Below are 27,833 nucleotides of genomic sequence, written 5' to 3'. Positions count from 1 at the left end.
TAAAGAGAATACCCTCGAACTGGTACCATATGGTGAAAATATATTTTAATTGACCCTAGTTTTAAAATGTACATTTATGGTCTAATATTCTGGTTTGCGACAGGGTGGGACACAGATCAATTTATGATCAATTTATGACTGATCTGAAGTGCCTTGGGAGGATATAGTGGGACACAGATAATTCATTACTTGCTGTCTCCATAAATCTTGGCCATATTTTGATAACTACTTATCACCAAACCCACCATTTTCAACAATTCCCAAATAAAAGCACTTAACATGATAACTTCATATATAAACCCATTCCATTTCCATCCTCCATCACCCCTCTTGCATCTCTAAACAAACAAATAAAAATGGTGAACATTGTAGAAGCCCAAAAACCCTTCTTACACGGTCTAATAAAACTGGCCGGACTCCGACCCACAACAGTCGAGATCGAACCTAAGACCTTCATGACCTTCTGGGTACCCGCTTCTACCTTGAAACATAAAAAACCTGACTCCAAGTCCAAGCCCTCGGTCATTCTGATTCATGGGTTTGCTGCCGAAGGCTTAGTAACATGGCAATTCCAAATTGGGGCGCTTTCTAAGAAATATTCCATCTACGTGCCCGACATCCTCTTTTTTGGTGGCTTGACCACAAGTAATGCTGACAGGTCAGTGGTAGAGTGAGGAGGACTAGCAAAAGCAGTCACCCCGACATTTTTAGTCTACTTTCGGCTTGCCATTTAAAATTATATATTCTATTACATTACCATTTTGCTTCATAAAATTTTCAAATAATGTTTTAGACAGAGAACTTTAAATCATGGTTCTGCCATTGTTACAGGTCTAGCTTACCAAGCTGCATGCCTAGCTACAACGCTAGGGAAGCTTGGCGTGAGCCAGTGCAGCTTGGTTGGGTTCAGCTACGGAGGGATGGTGGCTTTCAAGTTAGCCGAGATGAGGCCGGACCTCGTGGAAGCCTTGGTAGTCTCGGGTTCGATACTGGCTATGACAGAGTCGGTAAGCGAAGCTGAGCTAAGTAGGATGGGGTTTAAGTCGTCGGCTGAGTTGCAATTGCCGACGTCGGTTGATGGGTTGAAGACACTGCTCAAGGTTGCTACCCATAGGAAGCTTTGGTTCCCTGATTGCTTGCATAAGGATGATCTTGAGGTAACTTCTTACGCTGTGTTAAATAAGATAAAATAAGGTATTTATAATTCACATCGACAGATTATCTTATACAGTTATACTCCGTACAATGCGTACATACTACATACATGAGTTATGTTCGTCTCTAAAAGGAGGACTAGTAGGATTAAATTTTTGTTTCACTATATTAATAGAAGACGCAACATTAATGTAACACGGTTTTTATAATACGGAGTATATTAAAACGATATATATAATACTTCACTATATTAATAGAAGACGCAACATTAATGTAACACGGTTTTTATAATACGGAGTATATTAAAACGATATATAATACTTTAACATGTTAATTAGTTTAATATGTTCTTTAATTTGTTTTTAAATACGTGGAATATATTATATGGAGCGAGTATTGCTTTCCATGCAATCATTATAGGGATATATTTACCTATATAAAGTCATAAGGAGTTGTATTTAGGTACATGTAATACTTACACTTGCACATTTACATGAACTAGTTTTTCATACTTATAATAATGTTCCATGTTTAGCAGAAACGCGTGGGTCGTATGACCTAATTTTTTCTATAATAATTAACTACGGAGTGTTATTGGTGTATTATTACATTTTGCATAATTGAGAGTTTAATTTAATAGAATTTGTACAATGATAAATCTCTCACACAACTTCAATGAACGATCTACTTTGATGAGGAGGATAAAAGTTGCTTTTTAGATTGGTAATGACATTTAATAAGGTTTTAAATGTGTGTAAAATTGCATTACGATGAAATTTCAACCTTTGGAACATTGTTTTTACATGATATTGGCATACCAGTTTCTGTCTTATCTACTGAAAAGCAATACACTAATACTCCAATAGTAGCAGTAGCGGATCGAATTTAGGGGGACAGCAGGAGACGTCAGGAGTCATTTGTTTCTTCCGGCTTTCGCTAGACATTGAAAATCTCAAATTTTTTAGTTAAAATCTTCGAACTTTTGTCAAGTTTAGCTTATGGGATTATTCGATATAGGAAGGAAGTAAAGAGAGAAAATTCCAGAGAGAGAAATTTCCCCCAAATTAAAACTTACCCATCTCGTCTGATTGCTTCGGCTCGCCGGCTGCATTCCTCACGATTTAATTCTGCCCGTTGCCGGCGAGCCGAAATATTTATCCTTTGATCGTCGCTGAAACTCATAGTTGTAGAAAGGGTTTTTTTTATTATCCGGTTTCTGGTTTTGCAATCAAGGTCGATCGCTTATCGATTGAGTGTCGCGTTTACCATCTTCTGGTGCGAATTCCTTGGAGCGTTGTGTCTTCACTGATGTGCGTTTCATGCAACATACCGGTGATATCGTCTTCCCTTTCTTTTGGTTTTTTTAATTGTTAATTAAATCTTCATATAGTTTAATGGGTTAATTGATAAGAATAATCCAAATTATTAATGACCTTCTCAAATTAATCCAAACTATTCATTAACCCAGAATAATCTGATTTATGTCATCATTTAACTTATACACAAATTCTCATTATAGACGGATACTATCCGTCTATACGTATAGACGGATACCATTTTCCCTCACAAAATACCCATTTGCCATAAAGTGGAAAACACATGGGGGTGCCCCACCTTGTCCCCCTACCCATTTTATTAGAAGTCTTTATCCGTCTGTTCGCCCCACCCGTCTATACCAAGACCTATTGTAACTTATATTGCCTTAAGTGAAGGGCAACTTGCTCAATAGGTCACTCATTCATCTTTACTCATTTTAAACTCCTCCCTCCTAACTTACCTATTTCATTTCCTAATTTTTCATCTCCATTAATTTTTTTCTTCTTTTCACCATTACCTCCATTGATTTCCATCATTTGGGTGTGATTAAAGTAGCTGACCTAATTTCTTGAGATACCACCATTGTTGACCAAAGTTGAAGCTTTATGTGGTTTACCGGTTTTGATTTTTTTTTCAAATTTGGAAAATAATTGAATAAAAGATTATTCAATCTTTGAAAAAAATGGGTGAAAAAATACCCAGTTGCACAAGCGCATAAGGTATTGTTATATAACACTAAGCAGGACATTGAGCTGACATTTTAGCTCAAAAAACTACACACAACAAAACCAAATCAAAGATTAAATTTTGGTGATCTGGGCAATTACGAAATTCCCAAAGATCCAAACTTTTCTTGAAATTTGACCTGGGGTATTCATACAGAAAATCAAATTGTTTCGTTTTGTTGACGATTTATAGGTCAAAGGAGCTTTAAATTGATTTGGGTAATTTTAAATTGACCTTTTTTGGGTTAATTGAAGAAAAGATGAAGAATGATAATCTGGGTTTCCGTACAATGTTGTTAGGATCGGGATTCTACTTTGAATCGATGGGGAGGGTAAGATCGAATCGGTAGAATCGGATCGTAGAATCGTAAGATTTTACAAATGAAGAGAGTTTGGATGAACAAGTAATCGGATCGAATCGTATGATAACGGACGCCTTGTGGTGTGGATGAACAAGGCGTCCGTTAGTTTTGAATTTAGGAGTTCATTTCAAAATTTTAGTTGAAAATTGAAGAGAGTTTGAAGGTGAATTGTGGATGAACAAGGGAAAGAAGGAATGAATGCTTTGATAAAATCAGGAGAAAGAGAAGAGTAATCTCATGATTGTTAAAGTGATCAGATTTTTTTGTTGACGAACAAGAAGAAATCAATGAAGTTACCATTAAAACCAGAAGAAGATTAAAACCCCAGCAAGAAGAAAATTAGAATAAGAAAACAAAGGTGACCTGCAAAAGTTTAAAGGTTACGTGTGATAACCAGTTAGTAAGAGGACCAAAGCAATATAAGTTACAATTAGTCTTGCTGAAGACGGGTCGGAGCAAGTGACGGATAATGTCACTCACAAAACGGATATGGGGGACAAGGTGGGGGCACCCCCATAGTGGCCCCATGTGCTTCCTTCTCTCCTCTATTTGGGTCATTTATGAGAGAAAATGATATCCGTCACTCCAAAGTGACGGATATGTGCCGTCACAAATGAGATTTTGTGTATAAGTTAAATGATGGCATAGATAAGATTATTCTGAGATAATGAATAGCTGGGATTATTTTGAGAAGGTGGGTGATAGTTTGGATTATTTCTATCAAATAACCCTAGTTTAATAAGTATCTTTAGTAGTTTTTGATAGCCGTCTCACTTAGCTACTGTTTTTTATTCCTCTTTCTTTGGGTTTTGGGGTATGCTATTTTGTCCGGAGCGGTTGTATGAGTGCACACACCCATTTGTTAGTTCTAATTTGGGTATTCAAGCTGTTGTAAAATTATGCCTTCCATTGACGGTTATCAGAAATTTATTGAAACTTTTTCATGTGCTCATGTAAACGATGGTTTTATGGATGACAATGGGGGGAGGATGTTAGGCTATTGTATGAAACTTCAAGGGTCACCTTTGCTTGAGGTTAGGGAGCTTAAAGACAGGGGCAATGCTTTCTTTAGGCAGAATAGTTTTGATAAGGCCGCGGCTTGTTACGACGAAGCTTGTAAGCTTCTAGGTTTGAGTTTCGGTGTTGGTGGTGAAGATGTCCAGACTCTATCCGAACTTGTTGTATCCCTCAATTCTAATCTTGATCTTGCCGCATGTGCCCTCAAACTTGAGGAATTCCAAGCTACTTTGGACATGTGCTCTATGATTTTGAACTTTTTTCCTCGTAATGTTAAGGCTCGTTTTCGTAGGGCGTTAGCATTCATGAAGTTAAAAAGGTTCTTAGAAGTTGAACTAGACTTGGTCGAGGCTTTGGTGGTAGAACCTAAAAATAAGGATGTTTTAAGAGAATTAGGTGTGGTAAAAACCACCTTCTTATAAAGGAAAATGGAAAAAGAGTGTTGGAGACTACTTCTCTTGACGGGGATAGGAACAAGAATATTGTGTAGGTATCAGAAAATATTAGGAGTATCAAGGATAGCGAGGAGGTAAAGATGGAGGTGACAGATGCTCATAATAATCATGGCATGCAAACGGATAAGTGTGTAAAGGTTGAAGAGAGTATGGCTATAGTGATGACGGATGCTCAAAATAATTGTGCCATGGAGTTAGGCACTAGTTTTAAGAAGAATGAGCATGTATTTGATAAGTCTTCAATGCTTGAGTTCTCCAGAAGGGGTGGAGGAATATTCCGGCTAAGGATCCCTGGTCAATCCTATAAAACTATAAAAAGCTAGTTGAAGGTAAAAAGGTGGGCTTTTATCATAAAAAGAGATTTATCAACCATAACAATTCGGATCCTTAATAATGAATTAACAAAGAAAAAAACCACTACAAGAGTAATGTGTAAGAAGAAGTAAAGGAGGAGATGTCCTAGAAAGAGGAAGTTTAAGGAGATGGTAGTCATGAATGAAAACTTGTCTCCTTTGGGTACCAAAAATGTTAAGCCTCTTGTTCCTGATACAAGTTCAAGCACGTCCTCCATATGTGACAACTTCACTCTTTCTGGTACCCAATCTCTCCAAGTACAAGTTAGGGTCGCTTCTCAGGAATCCACTTTGCCATTTTCGTCTGTGGTGACTCATGATGCCACATCAAATTGCACCCAAGCTCAATATGATCCTAATGATCACCGACCTTTCTTATTTTCAGCATGTCCAAAGAAGTGTAAGATGTATTCTTCCTTGGTTGCTAAATTATCGTGTGCCCCTGGCATGTCATGGTATGTCACGTTGCAGATACCTCTTCAAACGTCATGAGAAACAGAAAAGGAGAATACTCATTTCCAAGACGAATTTTGGCCAAGGGGCTGAATCTCCAAGACACAATTTATCTACTTTCTCTAGAAGTAGATCTTTTACCCATAAATTTCTACGTCCTCGTGGCGTAAGTGTGTCTTGTTGCAGGTGATAAAAAAGAGGAGAAATGTTTGCCCAGTTGGACGGCTCTGATCGTCCCTTCAAGAAGCCTGCGTTAATTATCTCCCTTATCCTTGGTTTAATTTCCTATTCGAATAATGTAATAATAAAATCCGACTCCGAGAGTCGGATATGTAGAATGTAAGTGACACTTTTTTCACTGCTGTCAAAAAAAAAAAAAAAAGCTTATGGGATTATTGATTGGTCCTTGTTAAGATTTTTCGCTCCATAATTGTGAATCCTTAATCCGCCACTGACAGTAACATTGTATTTATTTGAATAGTAAAGGAGCACTAAAGAGGAAAAAAAAAATCAGGCAATCAATTTATTTGGAGGTGAAATAATAGTGAGGAATTAATTTTCCACCAAACATGAAACATATTTTCCTTGTTTTCTCCTTTTACAAGTCTAAACTATTTTCCAAACTCAAACAAAACCTAAGTTATAGAATAAATCATTTTAACGACCCTTCTATTTATTAAACACCTAATTATTACTATTAGTATAAAGTATAAACGAATGCTCCCTCCATCCAACTCCACACTACACATTTTTATTCTGTACACTATTTACAAGTGAGCATTTAATTTCAACTCTCTCTATACATAAGTAAAAATATATTTATATGAGATCTTGTTTGTGAGATCTTGTTTGATTCGTCTTTAGTGGTACATTAAAAATATCTAACTTTTATAATGTTTGCAAATACGTAGCTAAAGATATTTACCGCATAAAACACGCGTTGACAAACGTAAAAAAACAAATGTGTAGTGTGGAGTTGAATAGAGCGGTGAGTATTTTTATATATAAAAAAATGTTTCATGTAGGTCTTTACACAATAATTATCTAAACTTAAATTATATTCTGAAATAAACCACCCTGGCCTCATAGTACAACTTAAAGGATACTCCGTCCTTGTCCTATCTCAGTCTTGGCCATAATTTAAGTGAGGGCTAATTTAGGCCATATGATCGTATGGAAATAGCGAAAACATATGTTGATAGCTGCTGTTTTGACAAACAATTGATTTATGATTGCGTATGGACCTGGTTGTTCAACCAACTACACCTAAAGGTGACATTATTTGGGTTATTTGGTACTCCTTAATTATTAAGGCCTTAAGATTTCCTGGTTTAATTTAGCTCATTTCAGTTCAACTAAATTCTATTCAGTTCACTTTAAGTTATCTCTTCATAAATTAACTCTTATTTTAATTTCAATTAGTTCAACTTAGTTTTATTTAGTCAATTCAGCTTAGTTCCATTTAATTAGCTTAGTTCAGTTTCTTTCAATCGTTAAAAACAGAGCCTAACTTAATTTTTTTTTTCAAAAGAAATATTTAGGTATGTATGTTTGGTGCACCATATTATCAATTGGTCTCCCTTGTGACGGGTTACCATTTGTGGCGGATATTTTGTGAGATAAAATGGTAACAAAATGGGTTAGTGGAGAAAGGGGACCACATGAATAGTGTTATAGAGAGAGAGAAAAAGTGGGTACTTTGTGAGATAAAATGGTATCCGTCACTCTTGGATATGTCATGTCTTCAATGAGAATTTGTGCCATATTATATAGTCGTTTAGTTCCACCAATGAAATACGGTGTACTAGTAGACTACGGAGTAATTTGATCATCGTCTAGCTTTAAGCTCAAATGTTGAAGTTTCGTGCTGTCAGTGTCCTAAATCAATAAGAACACTGTTTTGATGGAATGTTTACTTGTTTAGAAAAAACATGTTTGATGAGGTTGAAGCCGACCAACTTAATGCATATAAAATTCATAAAACTATATACGTAAAAGTTTCATATATCAAAATAAAATGAGTAAGCCTCCCTTAAGACGCTTGTCTTATATTTACAAGTGGTATAATACTTGACCCGTCTAAAACTTAAGACAAATGTTGGGCCAAAATTACATTATTTGGCTCGACACGTGGCATGCAAGTAGTGGCTATAACAAGGTGAGATGGACCGGTGACATGGCAAGAATTGGTCAATCATTTGGAGTGAAGGGAGAAGGGTCATGCGTAAAAATAGAGAAGACCATTGTTTGTTATGCAAGTCAAAGATATTAGCACATGTAAATTATGAGTCAACAAGTTAAAGCAACAAATCCCACAAAAGTAGGAACCATTGAGCAGAAAAAGGAGGAAGTTGTTGAGAGGAGCCTACCAAGGATCAAGCCTATATATACCACAAAGAGTCAAACATCATGGGGCATTCACTCATTCACAAAATCTCTCCTCCAGAAAATCAACAACCACCATCACCCATAAGTTATATACTTTATTTTCTCTATAATTATATCAGTACGTCGTTCAACCTCAGCACCCCAGAAAGCTATAGCGCATCACAACGTACAATAAAACACCTATCACCATCATTCATCTCACACCTTATAATCACCATCACCATCATTTATCAACATCCGCACAACAACGCTCTCAAATTCATCAAGAACACCCAAGTTCATGCAGATGCTCCAGTCCAGGTTCCAGTAAAGGATCCAGCAGGAAACGTTCCGATAGAGCTTTATTCTTAGCCTTCCTATTGTACTTCCACCGGAATATTACTTAAAGAATTATAATGCATACTTCCTGGGATTCCGACTCCCCCCGCGGTTGTTCCCATATTGGGTTTTCCGCGTCACCAATCTCTTGCGTCATTAATCTTTTACTTCGTACTTGATTTTATTTTCATCGTTATTTTCGCTTATTTTTCATCCGTCTTTTGTCATAAATCACATATAAATTAAACCCCTCATTTTTAGGCTAAAAAGAACAGAAGGACAACATGGATACGCAAGCAAGGATATCAGCTATGGTACGCCCTCATCCAGCACCCATCCAGCAGACTACCAAGGCGATGGTTCCAGCAACCTTCTGGCAGGAGTCAGCATCGGGTATAGGACCAGGACGACAGGTTCCCCTAGAGTTGGTCACCAGGATGGATCTTGGAGGTCTAACACCTAACTACTCTCTCATGCCGATCAGCCTGTAGGCTAGCCTAGGTAGCATCTTGTATAGTGGTTCCCTTGGGAATAACTCCTTCTCTAGTACAGCTACCACCAGCCAGCAGGTACTGGATGAATAGTACAGGTCTATCATCAACGTCACCCCTTTGTCCAGCAGCTTCGCTAGCCAACCCTACTCCGTGGAGCAGACCCATGTAGGAGCAGCGTTAGGAGATAATCCCTTTGGCTTCGTTCCGCCTGTGCCTAACCCTCTTGCAGGAGCAGGTACTCTGGTGGAACAACAACTTTAGGAAATCAGAGCAATGCTCAACATGATACCCAGGATGCTGCGCCCGATGGAAATAGCAACACCAGAAAGTTACACAGACTCTCCCTTCATTGATACCATTGCATTGGTGGAAGTACCAAAGCGGTTTGTTCCTCCAGAAATGGTGTTATATGATGGTACTACTGATCCCAATGACCATATCAACGAGTAGAAGTATATGATAAGCATAATTTTGGTATCATTTTACTAATACTTTAAACGTTTATTTGTCTCGATTTTGTGTGCTTTAATCGATTAAATAGCTCATTTTACTATTTAATTTAGAAATTATTACTTTTTTCATGTTTATTACAAATAAACGTTTATTTGTCTCGATTTTATAGGTTCGAGATAGAAATCGGGTTAAGGCGAGTCAGGTAGCCCAAATACAATTTAAACCCAAGTCAATGTCAACTGATTCCACTATCTCCATTTCAACTCCCCTGCCAAACACATAACCGCAACCAAACATACCACCTTCACTGCCATCCATTCACCCTGGCCTTCACCACCAAACATCCACCACAAACAACCGTTCTCCTCTGCACCTCCACGACTCCGCTACATCCCCTTATCACCATTTGCACAACATGCAACGTCCTAGAACCACCATGATAGCAATTCGACATCCACGGATTCAATCAACAGCAGCAGCTGTCGGTCTCGAAACCCGAGTGAAATACGATCCCAACTCAGCCTTCTCTCACTCGTCCACCATTGCACTCCACCAGCAGCCCGCATCTCCGTCTTCTCTGCTCAACCATCTCCCTTCATCTCAACAACCAGCAACCACCATGGCTCGAGCATCATCGAGCCCGACTTCAATCGACCACCATTGCTGAACCACCATTGAAGCAACAACAACATCGACAACCACCAACTCAGTCACCACCAAGCCCAATTGCTCCTTCTCGTGAACCGCGAGCAGCCCTCTTTGATTCCAATGCTCCTCGGGCCTGCAAATCAGCCGCCCTTCACCTGATATCCACCCTAGTCCATCTCAGCCGCCAATCGAACAACCCAGTTCGAACGCCGTGACCCACAGCAGCAGCACCAGGTGCGCACGATCACCACCAGTCGCATCTCATGGCCAACTACATCTTCGTGCTTCGCCACCAGCAGCAACCAAGGGTAGTCGCCTGGATCTTATTCTTCGACCACAGCAGCCGCCAAGCTCCATTACCGTAATCTATGAAGATGCGTAATTGGACTCATTGAGTTTCTTAACTTGATGCAAGAGCTGCGTTTTTGTTATAATAGTTGGTGGTCCATCATTGACGATATTGCCCTTGCTGGTATAAGAAGGAAACCATTTAAGTTAGGGGTGTTGGGGTAATTTCATGTATTATTTTATTTGTTTTGAGAATTGAGAACAGGTGTGTGTGAGAGTTTTTGAACCCTACACAACATTTTGACGCAGCCTTCATAGAAACAACAGAAAACAGTAGACAGTAGAGGTAGTTTATAGGAAGAGAAAATTCATCTTATTTTTCCTCTCAATTTCTCCTTATTTGAATTTGTAATAGTTGGCTTTTTCTCTAGTTTATCCAAATTTCTCTCCTTTCATTAGTTTAGGATTAGTTTTGGGTTGTAATTTTGGAAGACAAGAAGACATTCATCCTCCATTTTTCAATCCAAGTTTGCTCCTTTAATTTAAGTTGGTATATTTCTTATCCTAATTTCACTCTATTTCAATTGTTAACATGTTTTTCATTTCATCTTATATTGTTTATTTAATCTTGTTGCTAACCATGTTTGGCATGGTTAGTATTGGTGTATTTGTATTGTTTGTGTTAACTATGTTTGAGTAGTGTATACCTAGGGTTTAAAGGGGAGTTTGGGTTAACATGTGGGATGATAATGAGTTGTTTACATTTGAATATGGGTTAAAAATCGAGTCTTTACATATGTGCATATAAGGTGTTCGATGAAATGGGTGAATGAAAGTTCATACCTTTCTTTGAATTTTGTTTAACATTTCTTTACATGAGAGTGAATAAGAGTCCTTGATAGCATGTATGTGATGAGTTTGACATAATACGATAGTCTTATGGTGAGCTTAAGGTGACTAAGAAACTAGCCTCGATTCCTTGACCGAAACCGTGACTAAATTCTCGTAGACCTTTGCATCTCCCTCTCCCTACCAAAATGAACCCGAAACCCTAGCATCTCCACTCTCTTTGTCTTCGTGCTTGTTTGTTTGTTTAATTAATGTTCTTAGATTATTTTGTTACCATAGTATCTATTCACATGTTTTGCATCCGACTAAACTAAAACTAAACAATATACTTGTAGTCTAACCCCACCATCCTTGTGATCGACCTCAACTTACCAAGCTTTACTAGTTAGGTATCGAGCTTTATAAATTTGTTTTTGATAAGGGTGTGACGACTTTACCCTACTATCAGTAGAGAATGATGACAACCTCAGCAACGAGTACGCAAAAAGAATCTTGCATGTGCGAGGCCTTTGGGTGTACCCTATCCGGAGCTGCACTGCAGTGGTTCGTCAATCTGCCGAACAAATCCATATCATCTTTTGCGGACTTAGTCAATGCATTCAACCACCAGTTCACCAGTAGTCACAAGCCTGAGAAGTAGACAAGCGACGTCTATCGCATTGTCCAAAGGTATGACTTATGTAACAACCGTGAATTTCTCATTTTGACATTTATATTTTATTTAACCATTCTGTTGTTTTATTTATATTTTAAATTATTTAATTTTATTAATTTTATTTTAAACACGATTTTTATAAAAGTAATATTTTAAAGCTTAATTTATACAAAAATACGTATTTTAGTCGGACAGTAATAATAATGATAATAATAATAGTAACATTAATAATAATAAAGTTCCGTCTTAAATTATAGTAGGTTTAAGACGTAATTCCGTCTAGCGAAAGAACGCCACATTTTCACATGTGAGCCTAATCTATTCTCGACCTATCCCGTGCCGACAACACAATCCTCACTTTTGTACCTAAATAAAATAATCATTTTTATTTGTTGTCTCTCACACTCTAAAAAAAGCTGTGGACCAATCCCAACCCACATACACTTTCTCGTTCTTTTCGAAAAATTCCAGCAGAGTAACAACAACAAACACAAATACACAGGAGCCCGTGTACACCATTTTCTTCGACCTTAAAACCGAGATCCCTCCTTCATTTCTCGACCAAATTCTATAATTCTTGCACCATTCTTCTCCTTACTTCCTCCTTCATCTTTCTAAGTAAGAAAGACGTAGTCTTGTGGAATTTTCGTCTCGACCCGTCTTATGGGTGTGACGTTTTTAAGCTAATTTTGGGTGTAATTTTGGTTGCTAGGTGAAGATGTTGAGGACCCGGAAGGAAGCTCATTCATGAAGGAAGCTCATTCATAGTAGACCATTCCCTCGAAGATTGAAGAAGTTATAAGGTAACGGTGATAGGTTACTCGACAAAGTGTCGAAATCCCCCCCCTTTAACTCGGTTTTTCACTCTTTTCTCTTAAAGTTTGGTTCTTTATGCTTCCCTCATATGTGTGGTTGAATATGTGGATTTATTAGTCTTTTACATGCTTGTTTTGAAGTAGATTTCATGGCTTGTGATGCATGCATTTTACATAGTTTTTCTAAGCCTTATTTGCACGCATTTCTATGTAATTTACGTAGTATTATGCTACAAATGTCCCCCTGAATAGTCTACTTTGGTTTGTTTGACTTTTATGGCAGGAATGTACCAATGAAGGCAGAATCATGCCTTTTACTGTCCTTTTAGCCTGCATTTTTGGAGATGGAAGAACTGGAGCAAGATTGCCTTTGCCTCGGGAAGCGTGAAGATGTTTTGTATGCCAAATCAACGGATCATAGCTGACTTCAGTAGCAGTATACTCGATCGGGAGGTTTTGCTAACCTATCTGTTCGATCGAGTACTTATGGATGCAGAAAAGACCTCGATCGAGACCCTGTTGTTCTCGATCGAGAGGTGCTATTTTGGAGGTCCTCGATCGAGTATATTAAGTACTCCATCGAGAGGTGTTGCTGTAAGAGTGTTCGATCGAGGAGTCTGAAAGTACTCGATCGAGCACTTTGCTATCTGATGCGAGATTTTCTCGTGTAATCTTATTTACTTAGTATCCTAGTTTCGTTTTTAGGTTAAATAAGTATCTCGCCTATATAAAGGAGGGACTTAATTAGGTTTAATACACTTCATTATCTCATACTTTGCTCTCTATTTTCCGGATCTTGAACTTGTGTAATCTCTTTACTCTCTTTATTCAATTTAATTCCTTTTGCTCCTTCAATTCTCTTGTCTTCTATTACTGTTAGTTTGTTAGAATTGTTATTCAGTTTATGCAACTTCGTTTAATTCATTGTACTACCATGTTTACTATGATTACTTCTATCGTTGTTAGTTTCATCATGAATATGCGTAGCTAAATCCCTTGTTGCTAGGATTAGGGAGCCATGATAGTAAAACAATAATGTTATAATTAGATTAGGAGGTCTTTTTGTGAGAATTGTTTCATAGCAATATAACTGTAATTGTTTAGTTGAGTGCACGCTTCTAAATTAATTAAACTGGTTAAATTCAGACCTAGATCGAAAGATTGGAATGAATAGACCTGTTATGAACAATAGACTACTCTAATGAGGGCGGAAGCTAAGTTAATAGTATTTTAGGGCGGATAGTGGACCAGAAGGACCTTTCCACTACCCTTTTTATATCAGACCGACTGACCTTACCTTTAGCAGAATTGTGTGATATCATGGTGAACCGACATCCTAGCATCTTTCTCTCTATTTGATCACATCCTTTTTCATTCTTATCTGCTTTATTTATTATCTCCATCACTGCCTTTAATATCGTTCATTAGTTTAGTTAAAAAAGCTCAAACACCCTCCATTTTGTGACCGTGACGGACTAGATAACAAGTAGATACAATAGCCTCCCTATGGAATACGATACCCGACTTACCTCTGCTATAATAGTTAGTGCTGGTTGGTTTATTTTTGATAGGGTTGCGATAACCGTGTCAAATTTGACATTTGACCTTATCTTTATAACCTTTCATTTTTTACTTTCAAGTTTTGAGGACGAATTTTTTTAAAAGGTAGGGTGATTGTAACACCCGTGAATTTCTCATTTTGACATTTATATTTTATTTAACCATTCTATTGTTTTATTTATATTTTAAATTATTCGATTTAATTAATTTTATTTTAAACACGATTTTTATAAAAGTAATATTTTAAAGCTTAATTTATATAAAAATACGTATTTTAGTCGGACAGTAATAATATTGATAATAATAATAGTAATATTAATAATAATAAAGTTTCGTCTTAAATTATAGTAGGTTTAAGACGTAATTCTGTCTAGCGAAAGACCGTCTCATTTTCACTTGTGAGCCTAATCTATTCTCGACCTATCCCGTGCCGATAACACACTCCTCACTTTTGTACCTAAATAAAATAATCATTTTTATTTGTTGTCTCTCGCACTCTCACAAAAGTTGTGGACCAATCCCAACCCACATACACTTTCTCCTTCTTTTCGAAAAATTCCAGCAGAGCAACAGCAACAAACACAAATACACAAGAACCTGTGTACACCATTTTCTTCGACCTTAAAACCGAGATCCCTCCTTTATTTCTCGTCCAAATTCTATAATTCTTGCACCATTCTCCTCCTTACTTCCCCCTTCATCTTTCTGGGTAAGAAAGACGTAGTCTTGTGGAATTTTCGTCTCGACCCGTCCTATGGGTGTGACGTTTTTAAGTAAATTTTGGGTGTAATTTTGGCTTCTAGGTGAAGACATTGAGGACCCGGAAGGAAGCTCATTCATAGTAGACCATTCCCTCGAAGATTGAAGAAGTTATAAGGTAACGGTGATAGGTTACTCGACAAAGTATCGAAATTTCCCCCCCTTTAACTCGGTTTTTCACTCTTTTGTCTTAAAGTTTGGTTCTTTATGCTTCCCTCATATGTGTGGTTGAATATGTGGATTTATTAGTTTTTTACATGCTTGTTTTGAAGTAGATTTCATGGCTTGTTTTCTTCTATGAAATTTCGGGTATGGTGAAATGCAAAGAATTGAATTGTAGTGGAAAATAAGTAAAGATGAACGAAAGACGTACATCAGTTTCAAGTATTTGTAAAATACATCGGGCAAAAGAAAAACGAGTTTAATGGTGTCTTGTAATATGGCATTATGAGTCCAGTGCCTCCACTATAATAGTAAACCAAAGCGTAGATGCCAATGAGATGGTTAACACTGAATGAATATAATATGTAAAGCAGTTCATTAGTTTAAACGTATAAAAAAAGTAGAAACAAGCAAGTTTTTAAACGAGGATAAAGTGTTGTCCGTTTCAAAAGTCGGGTAGAAATGGCTTGTTTTACATGATATTTTCGAGTGTTGTTGGAGTAAATTTAATGGTTGTTATTCATGTCTTAGGTGTGCTTGGTTTCTGTCTCAACCTTGCTTTCATTTCCGTCTGAATTTTGAGTCGAATGGACTGATTTGGACTCTGTTTTGGAGCCGTGAAAGGACTGATTTGGACACTGTTTTGGAACGATTTTTGTGGTCTTTCGGGACTGTTTTGAGCTTACTTTATACTTGTCAAATTTGTCTTCTATTACTCGATGTGTTGGGAAAACTCTGCCTTGTTTATACTTGAAAAACTCGTGTTAAAATGTCTCATAAGGGACCGTGTTTGGCACGGTTAAAGTTATTGCTTGTTTACAAGTTTAAGCTTTGTTTGTCCCATGTACTTGAGTGTGACTTGGTATTCAAAACATTTATTGCTGTGGGAAATTGTGGTTAATCTTCCAAAGAAGTAGGACCACTGGCGGACTATTCATGATTGAGCCGTGGCCTAACCTCGGGTTGTGTGCCTTGTTGAGTCGACTTAAATTCGTGTTTGGTTTATTTAAATTCCGTCTCGTGTTTTATATAACGTAATTCGTTAAATATCGTTCATTTATATATTTTTCCCTCATGATTTATAATTGTGGAATTATTTAATTATTTTCCCGTCTCAAGTATGTATATATATATATATATATATATATATATATATATATATATATATATATATATATATATATATATATATATATATATATAGAGAGAGAGAGAGAGAGAGAGAGAGAGAGAGAGAGAGAGAGAGAGAGAGAGAGAGGGGAGATCTAATGAGTCCCTTACCTCGTTTGAGTCCTTAAGTCCTTATAAGGACCCTTAGATGGACAACATCTATGGTGGAGATTTTTTACAAAATATAGGCCAAAAAAAAGGGAAAAGCTTGGCTATGAAAGAGGACAACATTTCCTGCAAATTGTCCTTACCAATGATCATTTCCTGCGGACAAAAGGATATATCCTTTGTACTATGTTTACACTCCCCACATTCTTCCTTCCTTAACACACTTATTTCCAACTTTATTCTTTCTTTCTTCTCTCTAAAACTGGGTTCTTTCATCTGAAAACGAAGCTAAAGTTCTCTCTAAATCCTCCAAATCAGCGTAAACATGCAAATAATAGATGGCATCAATGGTATTTCTTCATTTTATTCATTGTTTTCAGTCTCGTTTTAATATTTTCAGTTGAATAGGATGGATGAAGGTAATGATAAATTTTGCATGTCATCGAATTTGTTCATTCTTGTTTTTTATTATTTGTTCATTCTTGTTTTTATTATTGTTAGAAGTAAATATTAATGCTGAGTTTTCATGAATTTGAGTTTTGAGTAGCATGAACGCATTCTGACAACATTTACATTAACACTTTTGCTATAGTTTTACATTTACACTTTTTATTGTTATATTTTTTATGTGAGTTAGCATTCTGACAACATTTACACTTTTGTTGACATTTACACTTTTAAAGCATCACATTTACACTGCATTCCTGCTCACATTTACACTTTTGGTGTACTTTTACATTTACACTTTTTAATTGTTATAGTCACCTTTGCAATATGTATTGTTATATTTTTTATGTGAGTTAGCATTCTGACAACATTTACACTTTTGTTGACATTTACACTTTTAAAGCATCACATTTACACTGTATTCCTGCTCACATTTACACTTTTGGTGTACTTTTACACTTTTGTTGACATTTACACTTTCAGACAATCACATTTACACTTCGTTTCTGCTACACATTTGGATGTTTACTCTTTTTGCTATAGTTTTACATTTACACTTTTTAATTGTTATAGTCACCTTTTAATTGTTAATATTATAGTTTTAATTTGAGTTAGCATTCGAAAAACATTTACACTTTATTTGTTCACATTTACACTTTTAAAGCATCACATTTTTGCATTTTTTTGGCATTTACACTTTTGCCGACATTTACACTTTTATCAAAGACACATTTACACTTCGTTTCACGACATTTACACTTACACTTTTGGATGTTTACATTTACACTTACACTTTTGGGACATCATAATTTGCATATTTACACTTTTTGTTGACATTTACACTTTTAAAGCATCACATTTATTGCATTTTTACGACATTTACACTTTTTTGACATTTACACTTTCGAACAAAGACACATTTACACTTCGTTTCTCACGACATTTACACTTACACTTTTGGATGTTTACATTTACACTTACACTTTTGGGACATCATAATTTGCACATTTACACTTTTGGAATATTTACATTTATGGAACATTCACTTTACATTTACACTTTACTTCGAGTTACGTTTACACTTACACTTCATATCTGACGACATTTACATTTACACTTACACTCTGTGCACATTTACAGACTTGCTAAAACAGAATGGAGTTCAACTTTTGACATGGCGGGGAGCGTGTAGGGAGGTCGAGAAGAGGTTTTCACCGTACATCGGCCGGGGAGTTGGGGGGGGGGGGTTGAGGATGCGGTGACTTTTTATAAGATATACGCCATTGCTTGTGGGTTTGATGTACGTAGGTACACAACAAAAAAATGGCGTGGCGGTGAGATCAAGTCAAAGCTCGTCGTCTGCAATCGAGAAGGTTTCGCTCACAAGACGCCTAGTAAAGATCGGGATGACGGATTTGGTTGGGGAGAAGTCACGAGAGGATATTCAGGGTCACTAGAGTGGGGTGTAAAGCGAGGATACGACTATATATGAAGAATGGTCTTTTATTAATTGACCGGTTCCACGAGGGTCACAATCACGAGCTTATCTCACTTAAGGACAGAGAGTTCCAGAAATTGTCGCGTAACATAACAGATTATCACAAGATGATAATCGTTTCGAACTCAATGGTTTGTAATACATAATCACTCTCTATACTAAATAAATAATTCCATTCATGTTATATATATATGACGTATCTGTTAATGATTGATTGACAGCTGAAGATAGGAGCAACAAAAACATACAGAATCTGCAAAGAACAAGTGAATGGATACGAAAACATTGGAGCAAGCTTAAATGATTTTAAGAACTTCCATAGGGATGTTAAATGTTTCATTCACGAACGGGATGGTCAGTTGTTTGTTGACCATTTCAAGGAAATGACTGAAACAAGAATAGGTTTCTACTTTGACTATGACCTTGACGATGATGGCAGCCTACGTAGGGCCATATGGGCGGACGGTACCGCCCGAGATAATTACAAAATTTTTGGTGATGCGGTGTCATTCGACCCAACTTACTCCACCAATAAGTATTCTATGGTATTCACACCATTCATAGGTGTTGACCACCATAAACAATCTGTGACGTTCTGTGGGGCTCTAATTGCAAGGGAAGATTATGAGTCGTTTAATTGAGTTTCAGCCGGTTTTTACAAGCAATGGGGGGTAAGGAACCCGAGTACATAATTACAGATCGGGACCGGGTATTATCAAATCTGTCCCTCTTGTTTTCAAGACAGCGCGCCATCGGTTCTGTATGTGGCATATAATGAACAAAATGCCCAGTAAGTTTGGCGTCTCGAGGAGTGATTATAATGAGTTCATGTGTAAAATTAATGACATTATATGGGACGATGAGCTTGAAAAAGCATAATTTGATGGTATCCGGGAACAAATAATTGAAGATCATGGTGTTGGCGTAAATGATTGGTTTGCGGATACATATGCTATAAAGGGACGGTGGGTGATGGCGCATTGCGAGAGACTTGAGGATGGCGTCGATTATGAGGACAACTCAAAGATCGGAGAGCGAAAATAGCTTTTTCAAGAGGTTTGAGCACAAGTCGGGAACATTGGTTGAGTTTTGGATGCGTTTTGAGAGCGCTATGGACCAACAAAGACATACACGAAGACGACTTGACAACATGGATAAGCACTCGTCCGCAACGGCGTCAACACCTCTGGCATTAGAGATTCATGCTGCAAAGGTGTACACCTATTCAGCTTTCCACAAATTCAAACAAGAAGCCATCTTCTCAATTGATACATGTAGAACAGGAGGTTTCACTGAGAGAGGCGAGCTAGAGGTAACTATTGTCAAGGATTCATCCAGAAAGAAGAATTTTGAAGTTGCATACAGTCCAGGTAGTTTACACTTCCTATGGCATTTACACTTTCTGTTTTTATCTCATTTAAATTCCTATAACTTAACATTTACACTTCTAATAACTTAACATTTACACTTTACAGTTCATGACATTTACACTTCCTATTAGTTTACATTTACACTTCTAATAACATAACATTTACACTTTACAATTGATGACATTTACACTTTACATCATATGACATTTACACTTCCTATACCTTAACATTTACACTTTTCCACTTAATGACATATACACTACATTTCATGACATTTACACTTTACATCATATGACATTTACACATTTAAATCCCTATAACTTAACATTTACACTTCTAATACCTTAACATTTACACTTTACAGTTCATATCATTTACACTTCCTATTAGTTTACATTTACACTTCTAATTACTTAGCATTTACACTTTATAATTCATGACATTTACACTTTACATCATATGACATTTACACTTTCTGTTTTTATCTCATTTAAATTCCTATAACTTAACTTTTACACTTCTAATATCTTAACATTTACACTTTACAGTTCATGACATTTACACTTCCTATTAGTTTACATTTACACTTCTAATAACTTAACATTTACACTTTACAATTCTTGACATTTACACTTTACATCAGTGACACTATTTTTAACGTTCACACTTACATGATAGCTTTATCGGATGACACAGGTACACGTAAAGCAAGCTGCAGTTGTACGATGTTTGAAAGAACCGAAATCCTATGCCGCCATATAATATGGATTTTTTCAGCAAGTGGGATAAAGACTATACCAGAAGATTATGTTGTAAATAGATGGATGAAAGAGTATCTCCGATTAAGGATTTTCAATACTAATGGTGAAGGGACAGAAAACATGCAAGTCATCGATGAAAAACAAATTGCAATGTCAATAATGTGGTCAGAAGTTCATGAAGCTATAGGGCTCCTTCGAGACAAAGGAGCTGATGTTGTTGTGACTTTTCATTTGTAATTAGATCATTTAAACACTCCCTGTCACCATTAGGGGAAGTGTTGAATAAAAATCAACAAATGGAGAAATTTCTGAATTGTACGGCATGTGAGGTAGTGACGATATTGCCACCAAAGAATTCGAAAAACAAGGGGACCGGAAAAAGATTCTTTGTCACCAAAACAAAAGCAATGGTGTTGGCTAGAAACCCAAACGTAAGTGTAAGAATTGCAAGAGAATGACAAATCACAACAAGAGAAAGCGCCTAACCCTTCTCAAAGACACACGCCATTGTGCGAAGGGTCGTCTGAACCAGAAGAGGATGAAGGAGAGGAGGAGGAAGAGCTGGAGTGTAACACTACGGATTTTCCTTGGTGACTACTCGACCGAGTAGAACCTACTCGGCCGAGTAGTCTTTGAGGTTGTGTATTGTTTTGGTTCGCTGAGGAACACTCGCCGAGTAAAGTGAACACTCGACCGAGTATGGGACACTCGGCCGAGTATACACTTACTCGACCGAGTGTCCGGTTTGGCGAAGTGTTATTTCGACGGTTTGATTAGGGAGCGTTTAAGATTTATTTTATATCCGCGTCAGTTTTCAAAATATCATTTCTACTTCATCATTCTTACGTAACCCTAATCTCTCCCTAATTACTCCTTAATCACCCCTTTGCTTTGTTGATTGCGAAACCTTCGGAGTCCTTACGTACATTTCCTCATCCCCTTTGTTGGTAAGTGTTATTCTATGTTGTTTGTATTCGTTGGGGTTCTTGTGTGTTTACGGAATTGGGAAATATGGGGATTGTGCAATGTGTAATTGTGTGATATGATTATGTTATAGGAGAAGACTTCGTAGAGGAGCCTTTACGAGTGTTCAAGTCCTTTCCCACGTTGTTGATTGCTAAGGTAGGGTTTCCTACTCGGTTCATTGTCAATTGATTTGAGATTGTGCTTGTTGTAATTGTTGTTATTTTGCGATCATCGGAGTATGGGGATTGTTGTGACGATGTTGGTATGAGCGGATTGAGATGGTTGTGATGTCATGTGATTGTGATTGTGGTGGAGTCACTTGCGGGAGTGGCTTCACACCCTAGTTCGCCCTCCGTGGAACCCGCCACGGGAGGGGATGTGCACATTAAGGGACATGGATTGTTAGTCGCTCGTTGATGAGCTGGACTAGGTGGGGATGGGTGCGGTCACCCATCTGGCGGCGAGGATTACTGTTGCGATGGGTAATCTGGCGGGGCTACACACTTCGGTGTGTAGTCGATTCTTGTGTGAGATCGATGATCATTTGGTTGTATTGTTGTTGTCTTGTATTGATTGAGTAGTACTGACCCCGTGTTGTTGTTTTGTAAAACTTGCGGTGATCCATTCGGGGATGGTGAGCAGATTGTGACAGTAATGCGAGATGTTTAGCTATGGGAATCATGGGGAGTCACCACGTCAAGTCTAGCTTCCGTTGTTATGAGTTTAGATGTCTTGGATTTCATTTGTATTGAGACCTTGTACGTTTATTTTGAGTTGGTCCGAGATAGTGTAATCTTTAACTTTTATACTTTAATAAATGTTGTTTGGAAATTGTAACTTTGATATACTAACCTCGGGAAACCGAGATGGTAATAACCTTTCATGCTAGGGTAGTCCTTGGTAAGGTACCTTGGGATGAGGGGGTGTTACAAAGTGGTATCAGAGCCGACGATTCCGGCACCTAAAACTAATGAACTCAATGAACTTAGGGAGTCTAAATAAAATGAACCCGGGGAGAGTTGTTTGGAGCTACCGCAAAGACTTGGGAGACGTCCCGAGGTCGCACTAAGGCCCTTACGATCTCAAGCCGGTCACATGGGGGGGAAACTGTTGTATGTTTGAGTTATGTGTGTTTGATATCTGTAGTTTGAATCTTGTGCATGGTTGGATTAAATGAGGAAAGAAGTGGAATATGGTAGTAGTTGAAAGATGTATCGACGATTTGTTGATGTTGAAACTTTGAGCATGGAATATGTTGGCATGTTAAGTGTTGGAACATGGTAAAAGATGAAAAGTGAATTGTGAAATTGTATCTGGTTGATATTGAGCATGAAGAATGTGATCATGTTACCTGTTTAATACAATGTTGAGCATAAAGTATGGTAGTGGTACATGTGCATATGAATATGATGATTTTAATGCTTGATTGTTGGTAGAAGCATGTGATTAAGGTCATGCGTCTGTATATGTAAATGTGGTGTTTAATTTTAATGTGAATATGATAAATGTTCAACTATGTACTGGTTTTTAGAAGCATTGGGTCGTTATTGCTTGTTTTATGCATGTTAAAGTTGTTTTGAAAAGAAATTTTTGATTTGTATACAAACCGATTTTGGAAGGGTTGTCTTAAAACTGTCATAAGTCGAGTTCTAGAAAAGATATTGTTGTGATTCCAAGTTGAGGTGATAGCTTGTCCTCTTACGATTCTAACGATAGGTCACACGCCCAGATTGACCAAGTAACGAGTGAGATATGATTGTTTTACGAAAACTGGACGGTCGAGAAGCTGCGCCTATACTCGACCGAGTAGTCCCTACTCGGCCGAGTGTCTTTTATACTCGACCGAGTATTCCATATTCGGCCGAGTAATCTTTCGTGATAATCTTGTTTAGCGTCTGGAGTCGTGAACTCGGCCGAGTAGTCTTATACTCGACCGAGTAAGGTCTACTCGGCCGAGTATTCCCAATACTCGACCGAGTAATCCTTCTCGCGGCAATTGAGTTGCTTCGGGTCGAAAACTCGACCGAGTAATATAGTTACTCGACCGAGTACCTTGTACTTGACCTAGTATGTTATGTACTCGACCGAGTACCTCGTTGGGCGGCCACTTTGAGTCGGTGGCTATGTTCTTACTTTTGTTTTGAGTCGGTGGCTATGTTTTTACTTTTGTTTTGAGCCGGTGGCTATGTTTTTCATTGTTTTGAGTCATAGGGTATATACACATGTATGTTTTGAGTCTTAACGCATTCTTTTATATGAGAGACGGTCTTGATACGTAAGTTCTGGAAGGTATGACAGGAGAGTCTTAGGGTTATGAGAGATAAGTGTTGGATAAGGAAGACATGTGTTAATGTGGTTGTGAGAGATAGTGAAAAAAAAAAAAAAAAAAAAAAAAAAAAAAAAAAAATGAGCTAATCGAGGTAAAGAGCATGTTTTGTGAGATATGATGAGTGAAATAGTCGTGTATTGAGTAGTATAAAAGTAAGTGTATATGGGCCAGGGTGATGTAAGTGCAAAGAAGCATGAGAATGAAAGATTGAGATGAGAGATACGAATAGTGACATTTCGGGATGTGTAAGGACTTATAGAGGGAGACGGTTAGCATTGTGTTGCTTAAGGATATATGTAATGAAAGGTTGCTTTAGAGGGATGGAGAAGAGGGTTATATAGTGAACTTAGATAGAGTTATGTCGCGACGTGGATTTGTAGATGGTGACCAAGTTTGGGAATTTGGAATTTTCACGATGTGAGCCTAGTGAGTAATTCTTTGGGCAGCTAACGTTATGAGATGAATTTTGGTTTCCTAGTGATGTAAAAAGGGAGATGCAATTGTTTGAACTTTAAACGTTGATTTTATGGATAGATTAGTGACAATTGGGAGTTATAGTATAATGAGAGAAGACACATGGTAAGAAAGAGTGCGATGATATCGACATAAAATAATGGGGATTGAGTTTGGAGCAATGTGAAGGTAACCGGAGCACTTAAGAGTTAGACAGAAATAATGAAGAGTTGAATCATTAAGGGAGTTTGTCGAGGGTAAAAGAAAAGAATAAGGGGAGTAAAACTAGGAACATGTTCACCGAGGTTATGTGATATAAAAGTAAGAATCGTAGAGATGTATGATACTATCATGAGGATTTGAGTTCTGATTATATAGAAGTTCCAGGACAACATGATAATCATGAGTTTCGAGGAATTAAAGAAAGCAAAAGTTGGGTAAAGAATTTGCACGATATGAGATTTTGGTGGTGAGTCGGGTGACGATACGATTACGGATGAAATTGGAAATAGTGTTGAGGTGATTTTTGTTGATACATTTGATGTTTGTCGTTTGGGATGAGAACCAAAGGGAGGAAAAGGATTGTTATATTAAGAAGTGATAGTAAGAGAGTAGTCACATGAAAAATGTTGGTGTCATAGTATTGTCACTAGTGGTTGAGGATGATGTTATTTTGGGGAAGTTAGTTGTTCTAATGAGGTTGATTTTGTGAAGGTGATTAATGTTTGGTTGTGAGGGATTTTAAGGTATGGATATATGAGGTATTCGTTAGTAGTTGGGTACAGATGATATGGCTACGTTCACGGGTGGTGATAATTGTGTGTAAAAGAAGATATGTTATGAAGGGCACACGAGTTAAGTCCAGGATAAGAGGTATTCATTGTCAAGTGGTAACTTACGTAATCAGGATTGGCTATTTGGATGTGATTATGGGTCTTAGGAGTATGTAAATGTTTGTGTGAGGTTGTGACCTCACGAGATGCGGTATGGTGTGATAGTCATAAAGTTGTTATATGAATGTTTGTAATATATGTTGGATACGGTAACTTAATGGAATGATGAAAAAAAAAAAAAAAAAATGATAGTTTGGGTGGTCTGACAAGACTGGTTATACTTGCATGTGTATTCATGATATAGGTTTAATCCATGAAAAGTATGGATGGTATGCATGAGATTCTTGTCTATTTATTCCGTATTATGTATGGTGTTGTGATCTGTAAAGCGATTTTGAGTAAGTTTGTTGTCCAAGATGTTATATTGAGTCAGTGTTTATGGGATTGTGTATGGCACGGTACTTCACATTTGTTGTGATGCGGGTATTTTCGCTGTGGTGCTATTTGTTGGTGGCAATGTTGCGATGTTGTCACCGGTTGTGGTGGAGTAGGTGAGATGACTATAATACGAGTTTTCGTAAGTGCATACCAGTTAAACATAGATTGTTGTTTTGTTTTTTCTTTGTTCCTTGTGAGTTTTGGTTGAACATAAAGACCGTTGTTTTGTTTGTTGATGTTTCTTACCGTTTCGAGTTTGGGAATGAGGGTAGAGTATGATGTGAAAGAGAGTTGTATATGTTTTCGTTGTTGTCATGGTATAGTGATATTCTGTTGATGGGACACAGTTGTGAGAAGTTGTTCGATAATTTTTATCTTGTTTTAAGATGAGGCATCGGTAGTCATAGTCATGGCAAGTGATTCGTGGAATATGTGTTGTAATGATCTGAAAGCGACAAGTGGTTCATAATCTTTTGTTGAGATAGTGAGTGCAGGATATTGGGAATTAGTGTCATGTTCAGTTATGTATGAGTTTTGCGGTAATGAAAGAAAAGAACTTGAGGATCTAGTGTGAGTGTACGTAACAGGTGTGGAGTGTGAATTATGCTTTTGGTGATATGAGTTTTATATAGTTTATATAAAGATATATGTCATGTTGCGGTAATGTGGAAGAGTTGAAGTTTTGGGTTAAGTTAAGGATTTTGAGGTATAGGTTAGGGGGTGTGACGAGTGAATTGAAGGATGAGAGTTGTTTAAGTAAGAGAGCCTAAGATATATGCATGGCTTAATTATTCGGATTATAAGTGGTTATCTTTGACATGTGGTGGTGATGAAGATAATGAGAGGTATAACGAAGGATCTAGTATTAGTGAGTTACGAGGACGTAACATTTATCTTAAGAGGAGTAGGATGCGATAAAAGAGATTTTGATGGTTGTGCATATGGTAGTATAATTGGAAGTAGAGTGTTGGTGTAGTATAAAGGACGGATATTTGTGTTGATTTTATTAAAGGTCATGACCGTGCTTGTTGTAGTTCGATGTTTAGCAATGAGAGAATATTTCAACGGTGTTGTGATTGAATGATAATGATTATGAGTCTAATAGTTTTGAGTTGGAAGATGATGTTTATGTGTTTGAGTAAACTTCGAGGACGAAGTTCGTTTTAAGGATGATAGAATGTAACATTCCGTTTTGATGATTGATCTTCTTTTGTGGATTGAGTGCTATTGAGTGTTATGGAAGTAATGTTATGGAGTCAGTATTGAGAGCCTATGCTATAGTTGAGACGATATCGTGAGCTATGTTGTGGAAGGAAGAGTAGTTTGTGGAGTTGGTGTTAAGTGTCCATGTTTTATAGGTTGGGTTGGAACTTTGCGGTCGTGTTTCGTTTTGTTTGTTGTTTTGCTTTGACTCGGGATAATGATTTTTGTGGTGACTTGTATAGTTCCTTGGTGTTGTTATATGTGGTTGGTGTAGCCTTGTGGCGTAGTGTTGTGCTTTATTTTATAGTAGAGTGTGAACTTCGGGACGAAGTTCTTTTTAAGGGGGGAAGATTGTAACACTACGGATTTTCCTTGGTGACTACTCGACCGAGTAGAACCTACTCGGCCGAGTAGTCTTTGAGGTTGTGTATTGTTTTGGTTTCGCTGAGGAACACTCGGCCGAGTAAAGTGAACACTCGACCGAGTATGGGACACTCGGCCGAGTATACACTTACTCGACCGAGTGTCCGGTTTGGCGAAGTGTTATTTCGACGGTTTGATTAGGGAGCGTTTAAGATTTATTTTATATCCGCGTCAGTTTTCAAAATATCATTTCTACTTCATCATTCTTACGTAACCCTAATCTCTCCCTAATTACTCCTTAATCACCCCTTTGCTTTGTTGATTGCGAAACCTTCGGAGTCCTTACGTACATTTCCTCATCCTACTGTTGGTAAGTGTTATTCTATGTTGTTTGTATTCGTTGGGGTTCTTTTGTGTGTTTACGGAATTGGGGAAATATGGGGATTGTGCAATGTGTAATTGTGTGATATGATTATGTTATAGGAGAAGACTTCGTAGAGGAGCCTTTCTGAGTGTTCAAGTCCTTTCCCTTTGTTGATTGCTAAGGTAGGGTTTCCTACTCGTTCATGTCAATTGATTTGAGATTGTGCTTGTTGTAATTGTTGTTATTTTTGATCATCGGAGTATGGGGATTGTTGTGACGATGTTGGTATGAGCGGATTGAGATG

The 27,833-nt window shown here is 37.4% G+C and overlaps 3 protein-coding genes across 4 annotated transcripts; all 3 read left to right on the top strand.

The window, feature by feature from the left end:
* Positions 1–16: 16 nt before the first annotated feature.
* LOC141627354 (uncharacterized) lies at positions 17–13,555 on the top strand. 2 transcript variants are annotated; one of them, XR_012536920.1, is made up of 5 exons: positions 17–658; positions 832–1,157; positions 8,805–11,944; positions 12,643–12,733; positions 13,029–13,555. XR_012536920.1 is itself a non-coding variant. In XM_074440668.1 (3 exons), exons 1-3 carry the CDS (start codon positions 649–651, stop codon positions 13,131–13,133), a joined length of 441 nt encoding a protein of 146 aa, XP_074296769.1. In that variant the 5' UTR covers positions 17–648; the 3' UTR covers positions 13,134–13,555. The 2 variants fall into 2 exon arrangements, 1 of the variants encoding a protein (XP_074296769.1); XM_074440668.1 differs by lacking the exons at positions 8,805–11,944; positions 12,643–12,733.
* Positions 13,556–18,439: 4,884 nt separating this feature from the next.
* LOC141627633 (protein FAR-RED IMPAIRED RESPONSE 1-like) lies at positions 18,440–19,090 on the top strand. Its single transcript, XM_074440865.1, has 2 exons — positions 18,440–18,580; positions 18,671–19,090. Exons 1-2 carry the CDS (start codon positions 18,440–18,442, stop codon positions 19,088–19,090), a joined length of 561 nt encoding a protein of 186 aa, XP_074296966.1.
* A 356-nt stretch (positions 19,091–19,446) lies between these two features.
* Positions 19,447–20,817, top strand: LOC141627632 (protein FAR1-RELATED SEQUENCE 9-like). Its single transcript, XM_074440864.1, has 2 exons — positions 19,447–19,819; positions 20,498–20,817. Exons 1-2 carry the CDS (start codon positions 19,447–19,449, stop codon positions 20,815–20,817), a joined length of 693 nt encoding a protein of 230 aa, XP_074296965.1.
* The last annotated feature ends 7,016 nt before the right edge of the window (positions 20,818–27,833 follow it).

Source organism: Silene latifolia, chromosome Y, assembly GCF_048544455.1.
Source record: "Silene latifolia isolate original U9 population chromosome Y, ASM4854445v1, whole genome shotgun sequence".
Lineage (NCBI taxonomy): Eukaryota > Viridiplantae > Streptophyta > Magnoliopsida > Caryophyllales > Caryophyllaceae > Silene > Silene latifolia.
This window is presented reverse-complemented; position numbering and strand designations above follow the sequence as displayed.

Bases quoted from the DNA above. Each gene is read 5' to 3' on its own strand.
- LOC141627633 (XM_074440865.1), top strand. From the start codon at position 18,440: ATGAAGAATGGTCTTTTATTAATTGACCGGTTCCACGAGGGTCACAAT. The intron at 18,581-18,670 runs GTTTGTAATACA...ATTGATTGACAG, and splicing joins TAATCGTTTCGAACTCAATG to CTGAAGATAGGAGCAACAAA.
- LOC141627632 (XM_074440864.1), top strand. From the start codon at position 19,447: ATGGCGTCGATTATGAGGACAACTCAAAGATCGGAGAGCGAAAATAGC. The intron at 19,820-20,497 runs GTAGTTTACACT...CTTACATGATAG, and splicing joins TGAAGTTGCATACAGTCCAG to CTTTATCGGATGACACAGGT.
- LOC141627354 (XM_074440668.1), top strand. The intron at 1,158-13,028 runs GTAACTTCTTAC...CTTTTATGGCAG, and splicing joins TGCATAAGGATGATCTTGAG to GAATGTACCAATGAAGGCAG.